The 13,706-nt window shown below is 40.8% G+C and overlaps 1 protein-coding gene and 1 pseudogene across 1 annotated transcript; both read right to left on the bottom strand.

Annotated features, from left to right (window-relative positions):
• Nucleotides 1-1,478: 1,478 nt before the first annotated feature.
• On the bottom strand, nucleotides 1,479-2,573 carry LOC137838330 (uncharacterized). Its single transcript, XM_068647576.1, has 2 exons — nucleotides 2,212-2,573; nucleotides 1,479-2,130 (listed from the first exon to the last, which is right to left on the bottom strand). Exons 1-2 carry the CDS (start codon nucleotides 2,571-2,573, stop codon nucleotides 1,479-1,481), a joined length of 1,014 nt encoding a protein of 337 aa, XP_068503677.1.
• A 9,173-nt stretch (nucleotides 2,574-11,746) lies between these two features.
• LOC150027968 (uncharacterized) lies at nucleotides 11,747-13,384 on the bottom strand (annotated as a pseudogene).
• Nucleotides 13,385-13,706: the final 322 nt, after the last annotated feature.

The raw sequence follows: 13,706 nt of genomic DNA, 5'->3' as shown, positions 1-13,706 counted from the left end.
TTTCAGCCTTTATGTTTGGTTCATTTCAGTTTTTAGCTAATTCTATTCGGTGCAATTGCTTCTTCTTTCACTTTAATCGGTTCAATTTGACTATAATTGGAACTTCCATATGAGTTTGGATTTGGTGCTAGTTTTGGTGAGTTCTTGACTTAGAACATTGATCCAATTCTAAGAAAAAGTGCTTAACTATTGTCCAACTCAAGTTGATTCCTAAGAAAGTCAAGAATCATTCTCTCCTTTGCTATTGGAATCACATCAGGTTTTGACTAAGAGTTCTACTGCGCCAATATTGATGCTATGCCACTTGGGTAAAGGCGTTTCTCGAAATCCTTCCTTTCCCTTCTTGGGCTTACTAGCACCCCTGGCTTTTCGAACCTTAGCTGCCTGCACTCACACCTGGGGTGAGGAGGACTTTAAACCGGTTGCCATGCTCGCGCCTGGGGCGAGGGAGGCCTAACCGATTACCTGCCCTCGCGCCTGGGGCAGGGAGGATTTTAACTTTAAAACTTTGCAAACTCTTATACCGATATCTTTTTTTTTTATAGGGTGGCCTCATTAAAACCCCTCTTTTGGAAAAAGAGTGCCCCCTGAACTGTTCAAACTGTTTAGCGCGAAAACGCGACTACTTTACAACTTTAACTAAAATAGAACTTCAAGTGTGTGGCATTCCACGTTCTGGGGATCGCCCCCCCGTCCAAAGTCTCCAGCCGATAAGCACCATTCTCCAACGTCTCCTTGTGTACCTCTTACCCGCACTGTGACCTCCGATCGCCTCTCGCCTACACCCGACGGTGGTGTCGAGGTAACATGGCACACACTCCTTTGCTGCTTGAGGCTGTTCTCATAGCAGCGCCTAGCCTCCTTCTGGTCCGACTTAACGGTGATCACCACCCCTTCCATCGACGACAACTTCAACTTCATGTGCCTTGTCGATGGTACAACTCCCAGCCTATTGAGTGTCGGCCTTCCCAATAGTATGTTGTAGGCGGATAGGGCATTAACCACTAAGTACTTGATCTTTTCAGTGCGAGACACGGCTCCATCCGTGAACGCGGTCCTCAGCTTTATGTAGCCTCGCACCTCCACTTGGTCCCCTGCGAAGCCATACAAGCACCCGGCGTACGGCCTCAGATGATCAAGGGACAGCTGCAGCTTGTTGAACATCGGCCAAAACATCACGTCTGCCGAGCTTCCCTGGTCCACGAGGACCCTGTGCACCTTTCTCCCTGCCGTGACAAGGGAGATGACTATGGGATCGTTGTCCCGGAGATCCGCCTTTGTGAATGTAATGTCAGCATCGGGGGTATGATCTTCTTCCACCGAGTCGACAGTCATCACCGACCGAGCGTACCTCTTTCTCTGAGAGGCTGTACACCCCCCTCCAGAGAAGCCCCCCGCGATCGTGTGCACCTCGCCGTGCACATCTACCTCGTGCTGTGGATCTTCTGCTGGTGGCCCCGACGCCCGATCACCTTGCACTACCGCAAGTAATCGCTCAGAAAGCCACTTTTTACCAACTCCGCGAGTTGGTGTCCCAATGCCAAACAAGAGTGGAGTGAGTGGCCATACGCCTGGTGAAACTCACACCACACGTTCTTTTTCCTTCCAAGCACCCTGTCAGTCTTCTCTGGTGCTCGCAACCGTGCCGCTATGGCTGGAATGGCGATCAGCTCCGCCAATTCCACCACAAAGTCAAACCTGGGGGGCGCGTTACTCTCCCTCGCGCGCCCCCTGCCCTGGTCCTTCCTAGGCTCGTAAGGGCGAGGCTTCCCCTGAGCCTTCTTTCCTTCCTTGGCCTCATGCACCCTCATCGGCTGCTGAGACCTGCTCGGTCCTCCGCGCGACTTGGTCGGGGCCGCGCTTCCCCTCTTTTCAGAAACCTCCGTCTCTGCTACGATGTGCGCCACAGCACGACGCCTAATCTCCGCAAAGGTGCTGGGGTGATTTCTTATCAAAGATTCACTGAAAGGGCCCGGCATAACCCCTTTCTTGAACGCATGCACCAGCATATCTTCATCTTTGCTAGGCAGCCTCACCACTTGAGCTCCAAAACGACTAAGGTAGTCCCTGAGGGCTTTACCTTGGTTTTGTCGCACGTCAAACAAGTCATACGACACCACTGGGGGTGCCCTGTTCACGATATACTCCTCCATGAACAACTTAGAGAACTACTGAAACGAAGTGATGTGGCCATCTGGTAGGCTTACGAACCACTCCAAGGCGATTCCGCTCAGGGTGCTCATGAACAGCTTGCAATACACCGCATCCGAGCCCCCAGAGAGCATCATCTGGGTTTGAAACGTTGTCAGATGCGTCTCTGGGTCCTCCACCCCGGTAAACGAGGCTTTCACCCCCACCAAGCTTGGTGGCACCACTGCGCTTATAATCTCAGATGAGAAAGGCATGGGAAAAGTCCTGGGGGGAGACGGCGGTGGCGCCACTCTTTCCTCCGCTACGCGTTCCTTCTGCGCTTGCAGCGCCTTGCGCAACTCTTCATTCACTCTGTCCAACTCCTCGTTTCTGCTTTGTGATGCAGCCAAATTCACTCTGTCCAACTCTCGACGCTGCCACATTGTCTTGCAGCGTGCGCATCATTTCCAAGACCTGCGCCATCGTCACAACTCCTTCTTCAGCTGATGGCGCGAGTGAAGCTTGCCTTGTCTTTCTCATTTTCTCAGCAAAGAATCTCAAGAACAAGCGAAATCTGACAGCAAAGTGTGGATGGGATCACAAATTCACACGAGCCCCACGGTGGGCGCCAAATGATCTTGCAGGGGATTCGAACGTCGAAGGATTCACCACGTCAAACTCTATTTTCCACCTCCTCAACTGCGACAAGTGCAAGAACGCTCCAAGCACTCCACAAGAACTCCAAGCAAACCTGCGAAACACACCAAACGGCGCCTCTAGCGGCCGATTGCACTCCGACGCTCAAGTCAGCCTTTGCAAAACCACCAAAGAACTAAGAATCTCTGCGAGACTCGTGTGTACTTTGTGTGTGTGTAAACTAGTAACTTGCAAGAATGAATCTTACCTCCCTTTGTATGAGCACGGAATGCCTTTTATATACTATGTTGCGCGCTTAAGTAATCTGTGTACGAAGTAACTTAGCGCGTTCCTTCCACTAGGTGTCTCGTGCAACCTCAGTGCGAGTACCAAGTGTGGCTTGGCTAAGCGCACGCACCAGGAATCACCTACTGTGTGAACGATCACCTCTGCTTTGCACCATGCACGTTATGGGTTAAGAAAACACCAATCACCGACTGGCTTCCTAGCTCTCTTAGGCCACTCTCGTGCACGACACTACAAAGCACATAACTTCTCCTTTCTCTGATACTCTACCACGCAAGGCTCGTATGCAACGCTCTCGCTGGGAATCACGCTTCGTTTCCAGCTTAACTGCGCGTAACACGAAAACCCGATCGATCATCGCTCACCCAGATGACCGATCGGTTCCCCATAGCGCCACGCCTTCGGCTTCCAAGCGCTTATCTAGGCGGTGATCGCGCATCCTCTCTAATCACCGCCCACTGATCACCGATCACCACCCTGGGTGACTCTCTCAATGACACATCCGCTTCCCTGGCCCACGTGTCCCACTAAGAACGGTCCACGTGGCTATCTGTTGCTGATGTCACCGACTACCGATGACCGATCGGATCACTACCTATAATACTCAACTTATCTTTCTTTTGGTAAATTTCTTTCAACACATAACTTTAACCATGTCTTCTCATTCTCATCACTCTAGTGAAAATGATAGAGAGTCTATTAAATCTCTTTTGAAACAACTAGCACAAGACTTTCAATCACTTTCATATAGACAAATGCAACATGAGGCCCAACTCAAAGAGAGGGATGCTCATTTTGCTTTGATGCAAGAAGAGTTGAAAATGGTTAAAGAAAGGGATGAATACAACAAATAAAAAAAAAGTTCTCATGCATCTAGCTCTAGGGAAAATGATTCTTTTGGGGAACAAAGCCTTAGAATTAATGACTATTAACCACCCCCTAGGAGAGCTAGAAAAGAAAACACTAAGGAGGTTAGGGTAGATCTACCTTCTTTCCATGGGAAAGAAAATGTAGAAGCTTACCTAGATTGGGAAATGAAGGTAGAACAATTGTTTGCTTGCCATAAAGTAAGTGAGCAAAGAAAGGTACCCCTAGCCACCCTAAGCTTTCAAGGTAATGCTATGTATTGGTGGACTGCCCTTGAGCAAGATAGGCGACTTCATAAGGACCCTCCCATAGAATATTGGAATGATCTTAGGGGAGCCGTAAGACGCCGCCATATTCCCTCCTATTATAATAGGGAGTTAATGGACAAGCTTCAAAGATTCCAACAAAAGATTATGAGTGTAAAGGAATATAGGCAGAAAATGGAATTATATATGATGAGAGCCTCAATTAGGGAGTCTGAGTCCACCACCATAGCAAGATTTTTAACTGGACTCAATCTTGAGATTAGAGATAGAGTTGAACTCTTACCCTATAGAGACTTGAATGATTTAATTCAACTTTGTATCAAAGTTGAACAACAAAATTAAAGGAAAACTTCAAGTCGCAGGGAAGGTTCATACTCTAACTCCTATCCCAAGAAAGAGTGTAAAAGGGAGGAAATCACAAAAAAAAAAAAATTTAAGGAAACTCCCAAAAAATATAGATAAAGAAGTGTTAACCCCACAACCCCGTAGCCGAAATACCAAATGTTTTAAATGCTTTGGAAGAGGTCATATAGATGCTCGATGCCCAAATAGGAGAACCATATTCTTAAGAGGTAAGGATGTATATAGTAGCCAAAGTGATGAAGCTAGTGGGGAAGAAGAAAAAGAAAATAGTGAAGGGGCCTATCCATGTGAGGGTGAGTTAGTGATGATCCGTAGAACCCTCAACAACCAACCTAGTATGAAGCAAGAGACACAAAGGGAGAACATTTTTCACACAAGGTGTAAAGTTTTTGAAAATGTTTGTCCTTTCATTGTCAATAGTGGTTCTTGCTGCAACTGTTGTAGCGCTAGGATGGTTGAGAAGTTGATCAACAAGTAAAAGTCGAGTTTTCTGCGGGAAACTATAAAGACAAAGTTTTATGTGATATAGTTCCCATGGAAGCTTGTCATATTTTGTTGGGAAGACCTTGGCAATTTGATAAGAAAACTATGCACAATGGTCTCACCAATGAGACTAATTTCACTCAAAAAGAAAAGAAGTTTGTACTTTATCCCTTATCACCTTTTCAGGTGGTAAAGGACCAAGTGCAAATGAGAAAAAAAAAAGAGGAAGAGAAAAAAAGAAATAGAAAACCAAGAAAAAGCCCTTAGGGAAAAAGAGGCGTGGGAGAAGAGTGTTCCTTTCCACAAGGTCATTCAGAAAGAAGAAGACAAATTTAAAAAAATACTTCTCTCTGAACAACCTTCAAGCCTTCTATTTTGTAAAGGAACACTTACATGCATTGCCACACTTACTGAAACTTGTGTTCTACCTCCTCAAGTAAAAGATCTTTTAAAAGAATTTGATGAAATATTCTCTAAGGAAGACCATAATGGACTTCCCCCTTTTAGAGGAATTGCACATCAAATAGATTTAGTTCCGAGAGCTAGTCTACCTAATAGACCAACTTATAGAACTAATCTTGAAGAAACTAAGGAGATAGAATCACAAGTGCAGGATTTATTGGATAAGTGATGGCATTGAGGTCTTCTTTTGGTGTATTTTGGGGTGAGATTTGCAGAAGCTTATGGTTTTTGATGGAACAAGGACTTCCTAGGAAGTGTGGGTGCCTTGAAGGTTCATGAAGAGTGTGAGATTAGGGAGGTTCGGCCAGCCCCTTTGAAGGTGTAGGGATTGAAGACTAAAACCTAGATGCTAGGCAAGGAGTAGAGATTATGGCTCAAGTTTGGCAGCATAACAATACTCAATTTAATCTTCCAATACATGAGGTTGGCTCCTCCTTTTATAGGCTAAGGAGGACCGTAAATGATGACCTAAATGATGAGCAAATGCAAGCCAAATGAAATGTAAAAGAGTAGCACATGGAGGCACATGGAGCACATGGAGGCACATGGCCTTCTAACTTGCACATGGTCGGCCCTAGATTAGTGGGGAGGTTCTAGAAACCGTAGCTAATCTAGGTTAACTCCTCTTTAATCCTAATTTGTAGAATTTAAACAAAGGTTCACAAGGCTATGTTATTTACACCATAATTAAGACTAAGCTACACTTGATGGGCCTTCATGGAACATATACAAATTAGTCTCTCTTCCATCCGTAGCTTGACCCAAGTCTTCGTTTAGTCTCTTGGCCATGGACCTAGTAATTGGTCCATGGTGCTCTTTCCCTTGTCCTAGACGCCCTTGCCTTGGTCCTAGACAGTCTTGGTTTAGACGCTCTTGGCTTGGCTCTAGACGGTCTTGACTTGGCCCTAGACGTTCTTGTCTTGGCTCTTGTCTTTCATGGGAGGTTGTGCTTGGCCCTCTTCCATCATCCCCTCCCCCTTGGAAAGGATTTGTCCTCAAATCCAAATCGTCTTCATTGGTACTTACAAATGGAGTTAAGTCAATTACATTAAAAGTATCATGCACTCCATATTCAATAGGTAAATCCAACTTGTAAGCATTGTTGTTGACTTTCTTGAGGACTTGAAAGGGTCCATCACCTCGGGGACTTAGTTTGGACTTCCTTTGAGTGGGAAATCTATCTTTTCGAAGATGAAGCCAAACTAAGTCTCCTTCCTCAAAAAGTATTTCTCTCTTCCCTTTATTGTTGTATTTTGCATACTTTTCATTTTGTTGTTAAATTTGGAGTTTAACCCTCTCATGTAGTTTTTTAACAAAGTCGGCTTTGATAATTCCTTCCTTATGCACAAATTCTTGTGGATTAGGAAGAGGTATCAAATCCAAGGGTGTAAGAGGGTTAAATCCATAGACAACTTCAAAAGGAGAAGCATTAGTAGTTTTGTGAACTACTCTATTATAAGCGAATTGAATGTGGGGAAGGTACTCATCCCAAGATTTGTGGTTTCCTTTCATGATAGCCCTAAGCATAGTACCAAGAGATCGATTGACTACTTCGGTTTGGCCATCCGTTTGAGGATGACAAGATGTTGAAAATTGTAGTCTTGTGCCAAGTTTGCCACAAAGAGTTTTCCAAAAATTGCTTATGAACTTGAGATCTCTATCAGATACTATACTTCTAGGCAACCCATGAAGTCGCACCACTTCTCTAAAGAAAAGTCTAGAAATATTTTGAGCATCATCTACTTTGTGGCAAGGAATAAAATGTGACATTTTGCTAAATCGATCCACTACCACAAAATAGAGTCATGACCTCTTGCAATCCTAAGAAGTCCTAAAATGAAATCCATGCTAATGTCTTCCCGATGAGCATTTGCAATCGGTAAAGGGGTATATAGTCCATGAGGCATTGTTCTAGATTTGGCTTTTAAACATTAAATGCATCTAGAACAATGTCTTTGAACATCTTTTCTCATGTGTGGCCAAAAAAAATTTTCTTTCAAAAGATCAAGAGTTTTATCAACTCCAAAATGGCCCATGAGACCCCCCCTCATGTGATTCCTTTACAAGAAGCTTACTATGTGTACCTTGGGGAATACAAAGTTTTCCTTCTTTAAAGAGATATCCCTCGGTCACATAGTAACCTTCTTGTGCCCTATGTTCACACTTAGCATAGATGGATGCAAAGTCTTGATCTTCTTGATAAAGTTCTTTTATGTGGTCAAATCCAATAATGTGGGCACCAAGTTTGGAAAAGAGCATATGTCTCCTTGAGAGAGCATCTGCCACTATGTTTGTGCTCCCTTTCTTGTATTTGATCACATAAGGAAATTGTTCAAGAAATTCCATCCATTTTGCATGTCTCTTATTGAGTTTCTGTTGGCCTTTCAAATATTTTAAAGACTCGTGAAAACTATGGATAACAAATTCTTTGGACACAAGATAGTGTTCCCAAGTCTTTAAGGCCCTCACAAGTGCATAGAGCTCTTTGTCATAGGTGGGATAGTTAAAGGTGACACCATGAAGTTTTTTTCTAAAATACGCAATTGGGTGTCCACCTTGGAACAAAACTGCACCTATGCCCACTCCCGATGCATCACATTCTATCTCAAAAGTTTTAGAAAAAATTGGGAGAGCTAGAATTGGTGCATTGGTGAGTTGAGCTTTTAGCCTTTGAAAGACTTGCTCATGCTTTTAACTCCAACAAAATGCAACATCTTTTTTTACAAGTTCATTGAGAGGGGAAGCTAAGCTTGAAAAATTAGGTACAAAACGTCTATAAAAGCTAGCTAGCCCATGAAAACTTCTTACATCACTTACATTTTGCGGAGTTGGCCACTCTTGGATGGCTTTGATTTTCTCGGGGTCAACATGCACCCCCCTTTTATTAACTATGAAACCTAGGAAAACTATGCTATCTACACAAAAGGTACATTTATCACTATTGGCAAATAAACTATTTTTCCTAAGCACTAGAAGAACTTCCCTAAGGTGACTTAGATGGTCTTCTAGGTTCTTGCTATACACTAAGATATCATCAAAGTAAACTACTACATATTTACCTATACAATCTCGCAAGGCATGATTCATGAGCCTCATGAATGTACTAGGTGCGTTAGTGAGACCAAAAGGCATCACCAACCATTCATATAATCCAAACTTGGTCTTAAAAGCGGTTTTCCATTCATCACCCTCTTTGATTCGAATTTGGTGATACCCACTTTTAAGATCAATTTTAGAGAATATAATTGACCCATGTAACTCATCAAGCATGTCATCAAGCCTTGGGATTGGATGTCTATACTTGATGGTGATGTTGTTGATCGCCCTACAATCACAACACATTCTCCATTTTCCATCTTTTTTTGGCATCAATAAGACAGGTACATCACAAGGGCTTAGGCTCTTTTGAACCCAACCCTTGCTTTTATCATACACATATATTAATTGTTTTTACATTGAGGACAATGTATGATTTAAGTGTGGGGGGGGGGGGGGGGGGGGGGAGAATTGTAGTTAAGATTTGTTTTACTGTTTTATTTTTATTTTTATTTTCTTTTATTCATTATTTATGTTTTTTTTTAAAAAGAAAAAATTATTTTGAAAAGTGATCCAGGGAAGACTCTGGCTAGGAAAGACTTGGTATTTAAGTTTGTCCATTTGTGACTCACCTCTCTTTCCTGGGAGTTTACTTGGTTTGCTTTCAAATAAAATTTCCTTAATATTTTTTGTTTTCTTCTAGCAAACATTTAGAGCATCTAATACAAGCATTATGCATGTTTCTAGATAAATTTTGAGTTTCTTGATCTTTGTTGTGTGGATTTCTTAGAAAAGTTTTGAAAAATAAGTTGGTTATGAGAAATTTAGAGTTGAATCTTTTGTGATAAACTGTCCCAGGTGAGATTTTGAGCTTCCTTGACAGATTGTCTAATATTCTTTTTAGTGTGTTTTCACTTGTGTCTGCTTATACTCTAGAACTTAGCTTGATTCTTTGTTTTACAACTGTGATTTACGTGCATGAACTGATATGATAGAGGCATTCTTTGTTTAAATTAACCCACTAGCCATATTAGCCTACCTTTATGATAATCCATTTGTTAGCCCCTTGAGCCTATAACCTTTTTCTTATTTTTAACCCAGCCTCAAAACAAGAAAAACCATGTTTGTCCCTACCTTAGAAGATAAAGGAACTTTGAAATCATTTGGGAATAGATTTTTGAATAAGTGTGGGGGTGTATGCCATTTTCATAGTTTACCTCTTCAGTTTTTTTTTTTAAAAAAAAGGGATAGAAAAAAAAAAGAATACAAAAAGAAAAAGAAAAGCAAAGCAAAATAAACAAAATAAGAGTATATCTTCTAATACATTGATTGACTATCTACTATATGAAAAACAATTATATCTTGAAATAAAAAGAGGAGTTGAATTGTGATAATACTTACACTTGTTTTTAGACTTATCCTTCATTGCTCCTTTGTTTTTCTATGGTTTTTAAGCCTATTTTCCCACTTTTACCTACCTTTACCTTAGCCCCATTACATCCCTTATAAAGTCCTCTTGATCTTTGATTGCATATTTTTCAATGGTTGTGAATATTAGAGTCCTGCTAAGCATATGGTAGTGTTTGTCTGCATGGGTGCTGAGTGTAAATACAAACCTAAACACTTGAGAGTTAGAGAGCATTTGGTGAGAAGTTTATCAAATTTGGATTCACCTTTGAATTCAATTACCTATTTGTAGTTCAATTCATAGGATTCCATTCACGCTAGTTTTGATTCCTTGATTGTCTTGAAAATGTATCATGCTGATATAGTTGTTCTGATTTGCTGCATTTTAGTTTTCATTATTTTTCCTTTTAGCTTTCTAAATATTTGTAGAGTGTTTTTCCCAGGAGTGCAAAAAGGATAAGTGTGGGGGTATTTGATGAGCATATATTTATTCACACTCAATAGCCTTAATCATAGATTATTGGACTATAATAATAAATAAATCCATTGTTTTAATTAATATTCTTATAATTGGGTTTATTTGGGCCTTATATATTATTATTGTTAATTTTGTGTTTTTAGGGTAAATGATCTGAAGCATCTACCCTTGTGAATGGGCCAAATATGCAAAAGTCCAGGTTGCTTCTTTGAATCAAAACAGAAAACAAATTCTGAGGAGAAGAAAGAGAAAATAAAAGCTACAAGATTCCAGAAACAGAATTGGAAGCAAATCTTCTGCAAAATAAAAAGAATTATGGAAAGTGGGAACTGTTTACAAAATCTAAACTGCAATATTTTCCCAAGATCCTTGGAGCAGAAAAGCCTATAAAAGGACACAAGCATCAAGGAGAAAGAAGGAGCTTCATAGGGTTTTCTTAGTTTCTTTTCTTATTTGTAATTCTTTTGCCTCCGCATGGAAAGCTAAACCTTTTGGTTGATTCATTTGTGATTCCCCATTGAGTTCTAAGGTTTTGATCAATAAAAGTTTCTATTTTTAATTCTCTATAGCAGTTGTTTTTATTGTCTAATCTCCTGGAAAACTAGTTTTTGTGAGAGGTTGTACTTGAACGCATGATTGAGAGTCTTCCTTATCTTAAACTTTGGTTTCTTAGTTAGTTCGTATTGTTCTAATTAATTTCTTGGGCGCATGATTCAAGAGAGAGGAGATAAGCATTCCCATGGAGTATACGCATGGAACAAAGTGGGTATTGATTAAACCGGTAGACGCATGCTTTACTGGTGAGCTTCAGTTGAATTAGGTTTGGCGCATGTTCAATCTAGTTTAGCTCTGCTGAGGATTGAGAAAAGAATAATCTTTAGAGAGCCTGTGAAGAATTCATTGGTGGAAGAACTTGGGAGTCAATCTGCATTCTTTACTGATTCAAATCATCATTTATATTTTCTTGCTAAGCGATCACAACCCCTATTTCTTTACCATTATTGCTAATTTTCATTGTTTGCAGATAGGTTTTGAATTCTATTCACTGAAATTACTATTGGATTCATTGGGAGACAACTTGGGGTCATCTGACCACAACTATATTATCATTTCTCTAGTGTTAGACAAGTCTACGCTAGAATCATATTAATTTGACAGCAAAACGACAGCTATTATGCATGTAAGTGTTCCTTTACAAAAGACTAGGCTAGGTTTTTCAACAAGAAGCAAATTTTCCAAGGTATTTTTCAAAGGTTTTTCTTGTTGAACAACCTTGTGGGAAGGAACACTCTTCTCCCACGCCTTTCTATCCCTAAGGATTTTCTCTTTTTCTAGCGCTTTTTTTTTCCTCATCCCTCTTATGTTTCATTTGTATTTGGTCGTTTACCACTTGAGAATGTGATAAAGGACTAAGTACAAACTTCCTATGCTTATGGGTGAAGGAAATCTCGTTAGTTAGACCATCATGCAAGGTTTTCTTATCAAATTGCCATGGTCTACCTAATAAGATATGGCAAGTTTCCATAGGTACTACATCACATAAAACCTTGTCTTTGTAGTTACCTATAGAGAACTTGATTTCCACTTGCTTATCTACACTTAGTTCCCCATTCTCATTGATCCATTGTAGTTTATAAGGTTTGGGATGAGGAACTACTTGTAGATTGAGCTTATCAACCATCCTAGCACTACAACAATTGCAACTAGATCCACTATCCACAATGAGGGAACATATATTTTCTAAAACATTACATCTTGTATGAAAGATGTTCTCCCTTTGTGTTTCCATGGATGTGCTAGGTTGATTGTTGAGGGTTCTCCTAATCATTAACAATTCTCCCTCTAATGGACTTACCCTCTCATCCTCTCCCCCTTCTTCTCTCTCACTTGGCTCATCCTCACCACTAGTGTACTCGTCTACACCCTTTAAGAACAAAGATCTTTGGTTTGGGCATTGTGCTTGCACATGCCCTCTTCCAAAGCACTTAAAGCACTCGGTGTCCCTAGCTCGGATGGGTGGGGTAGAGGTGTCTTTGGAAAAAGGTTTGGTAGCTTCCTTTGGTTTTTCTCTAGATGTGCTACCTTCCTTTTTAAAGTCTTTCTTGGGATAAAAGTTGGAGTAAGAACCCATCCTTTGACTTGAAGTTTTGCGCAAATTTTGTTGTTCAACTTTAATGTAAAGTTAAACCAAATCATTCAAGTCTTGATAGGGAAGGAGTTCTACTCTATCTCTTATCTCAAGAGAGAGGCCACTTAGGAATCTTGCTATGGTTGTGTCCTCTTCTTCTCTAATAGATGCTCTCATCATGTAAAGCTCCATTTTTTGTCTATACACTTCTACACTCATATTCCTTTGTTGGAGTCTTTGGAGCTTGTCCATTAACTCCCTATTGTAGTAGAAGGGTATGTGACGATGTCTTAGGGCTCCCCTAAGGTCATTCCAATATTCAATGGGAGGTTCCCTATGAAAACGTCTATCCCTCTCTAAAGAGGTCCACCAATACATGGCATTTCCTTGAAAGCTAAGGGTGGCTAAGGGCACCTTTCTTTCTTCACTCATCCTATGGCAAGCAAAGAGTTGCTCTACCTTTATCTCCCAATCTAGGTAAACTTCTACGTTTTTTTTACCATGGAAATGGGGTAGGTCTACCCTAACCTCTCTTGGGCTTTCTTTCTCATGTCTTCTATTTCTTCTAGGGGGTGGTTGATAGTAATCATTAATTCTAAGGCTTTCCTCCCCTAGAGAATCTTGATCTTTGGAGTTAGATCCACGAGTATGTGTTTTTTTTTTTTGATATTTCTCTTCCTTTGCTCTAGTCAATTCATTAATTTTTGCCTCATTCTCCAATTGTCTATATGAAATTAATTGAACGTCCTTTGCAAGTTGTTTTAAAAGAGAAGTTAAGGACTTCACATCACTTTCAATAGATTTAGAGGAGTGAGAAGACATGACTAAAGCTTTGTGTATAGAAATGTTTTACTTTAAGAAAGATGAGGAAAGCTAATGAAGGTAGTTTTCCAGGTAAGAGAGGTGAATCACAATGGACTACTTAAATACCAAGTCTTTGCCTTAGCCAAAAACTATCCCTCAAGATCTTCACACAAATCTTTCTTTAGGTAAATCACTTAAAACACAAAGAGGATGTAGAAATCAAATTTTATGCAAGAAAACAATGCAAGCTATCTAGCAAATAAAGCAAATTATCAAAGCTTTAAACAAGGTTAAACAAAAGCAATTAAGCTAAACTGAACAAAAGCAATTGGCGTAATTA

This window comes from Phaseolus vulgaris, chromosome 4 (assembly GCF_051622355.1).
Source record: "Phaseolus vulgaris cultivar YP4 chromosome 4, ASM5162235v1, whole genome shotgun sequence".
In the NCBI taxonomy this organism is placed as follows: Eukaryota; Viridiplantae; Streptophyta; class Magnoliopsida; order Fabales; family Fabaceae; genus Phaseolus; species Phaseolus vulgaris.
This window is presented reverse-complemented; position numbering and strand designations above follow the sequence as displayed.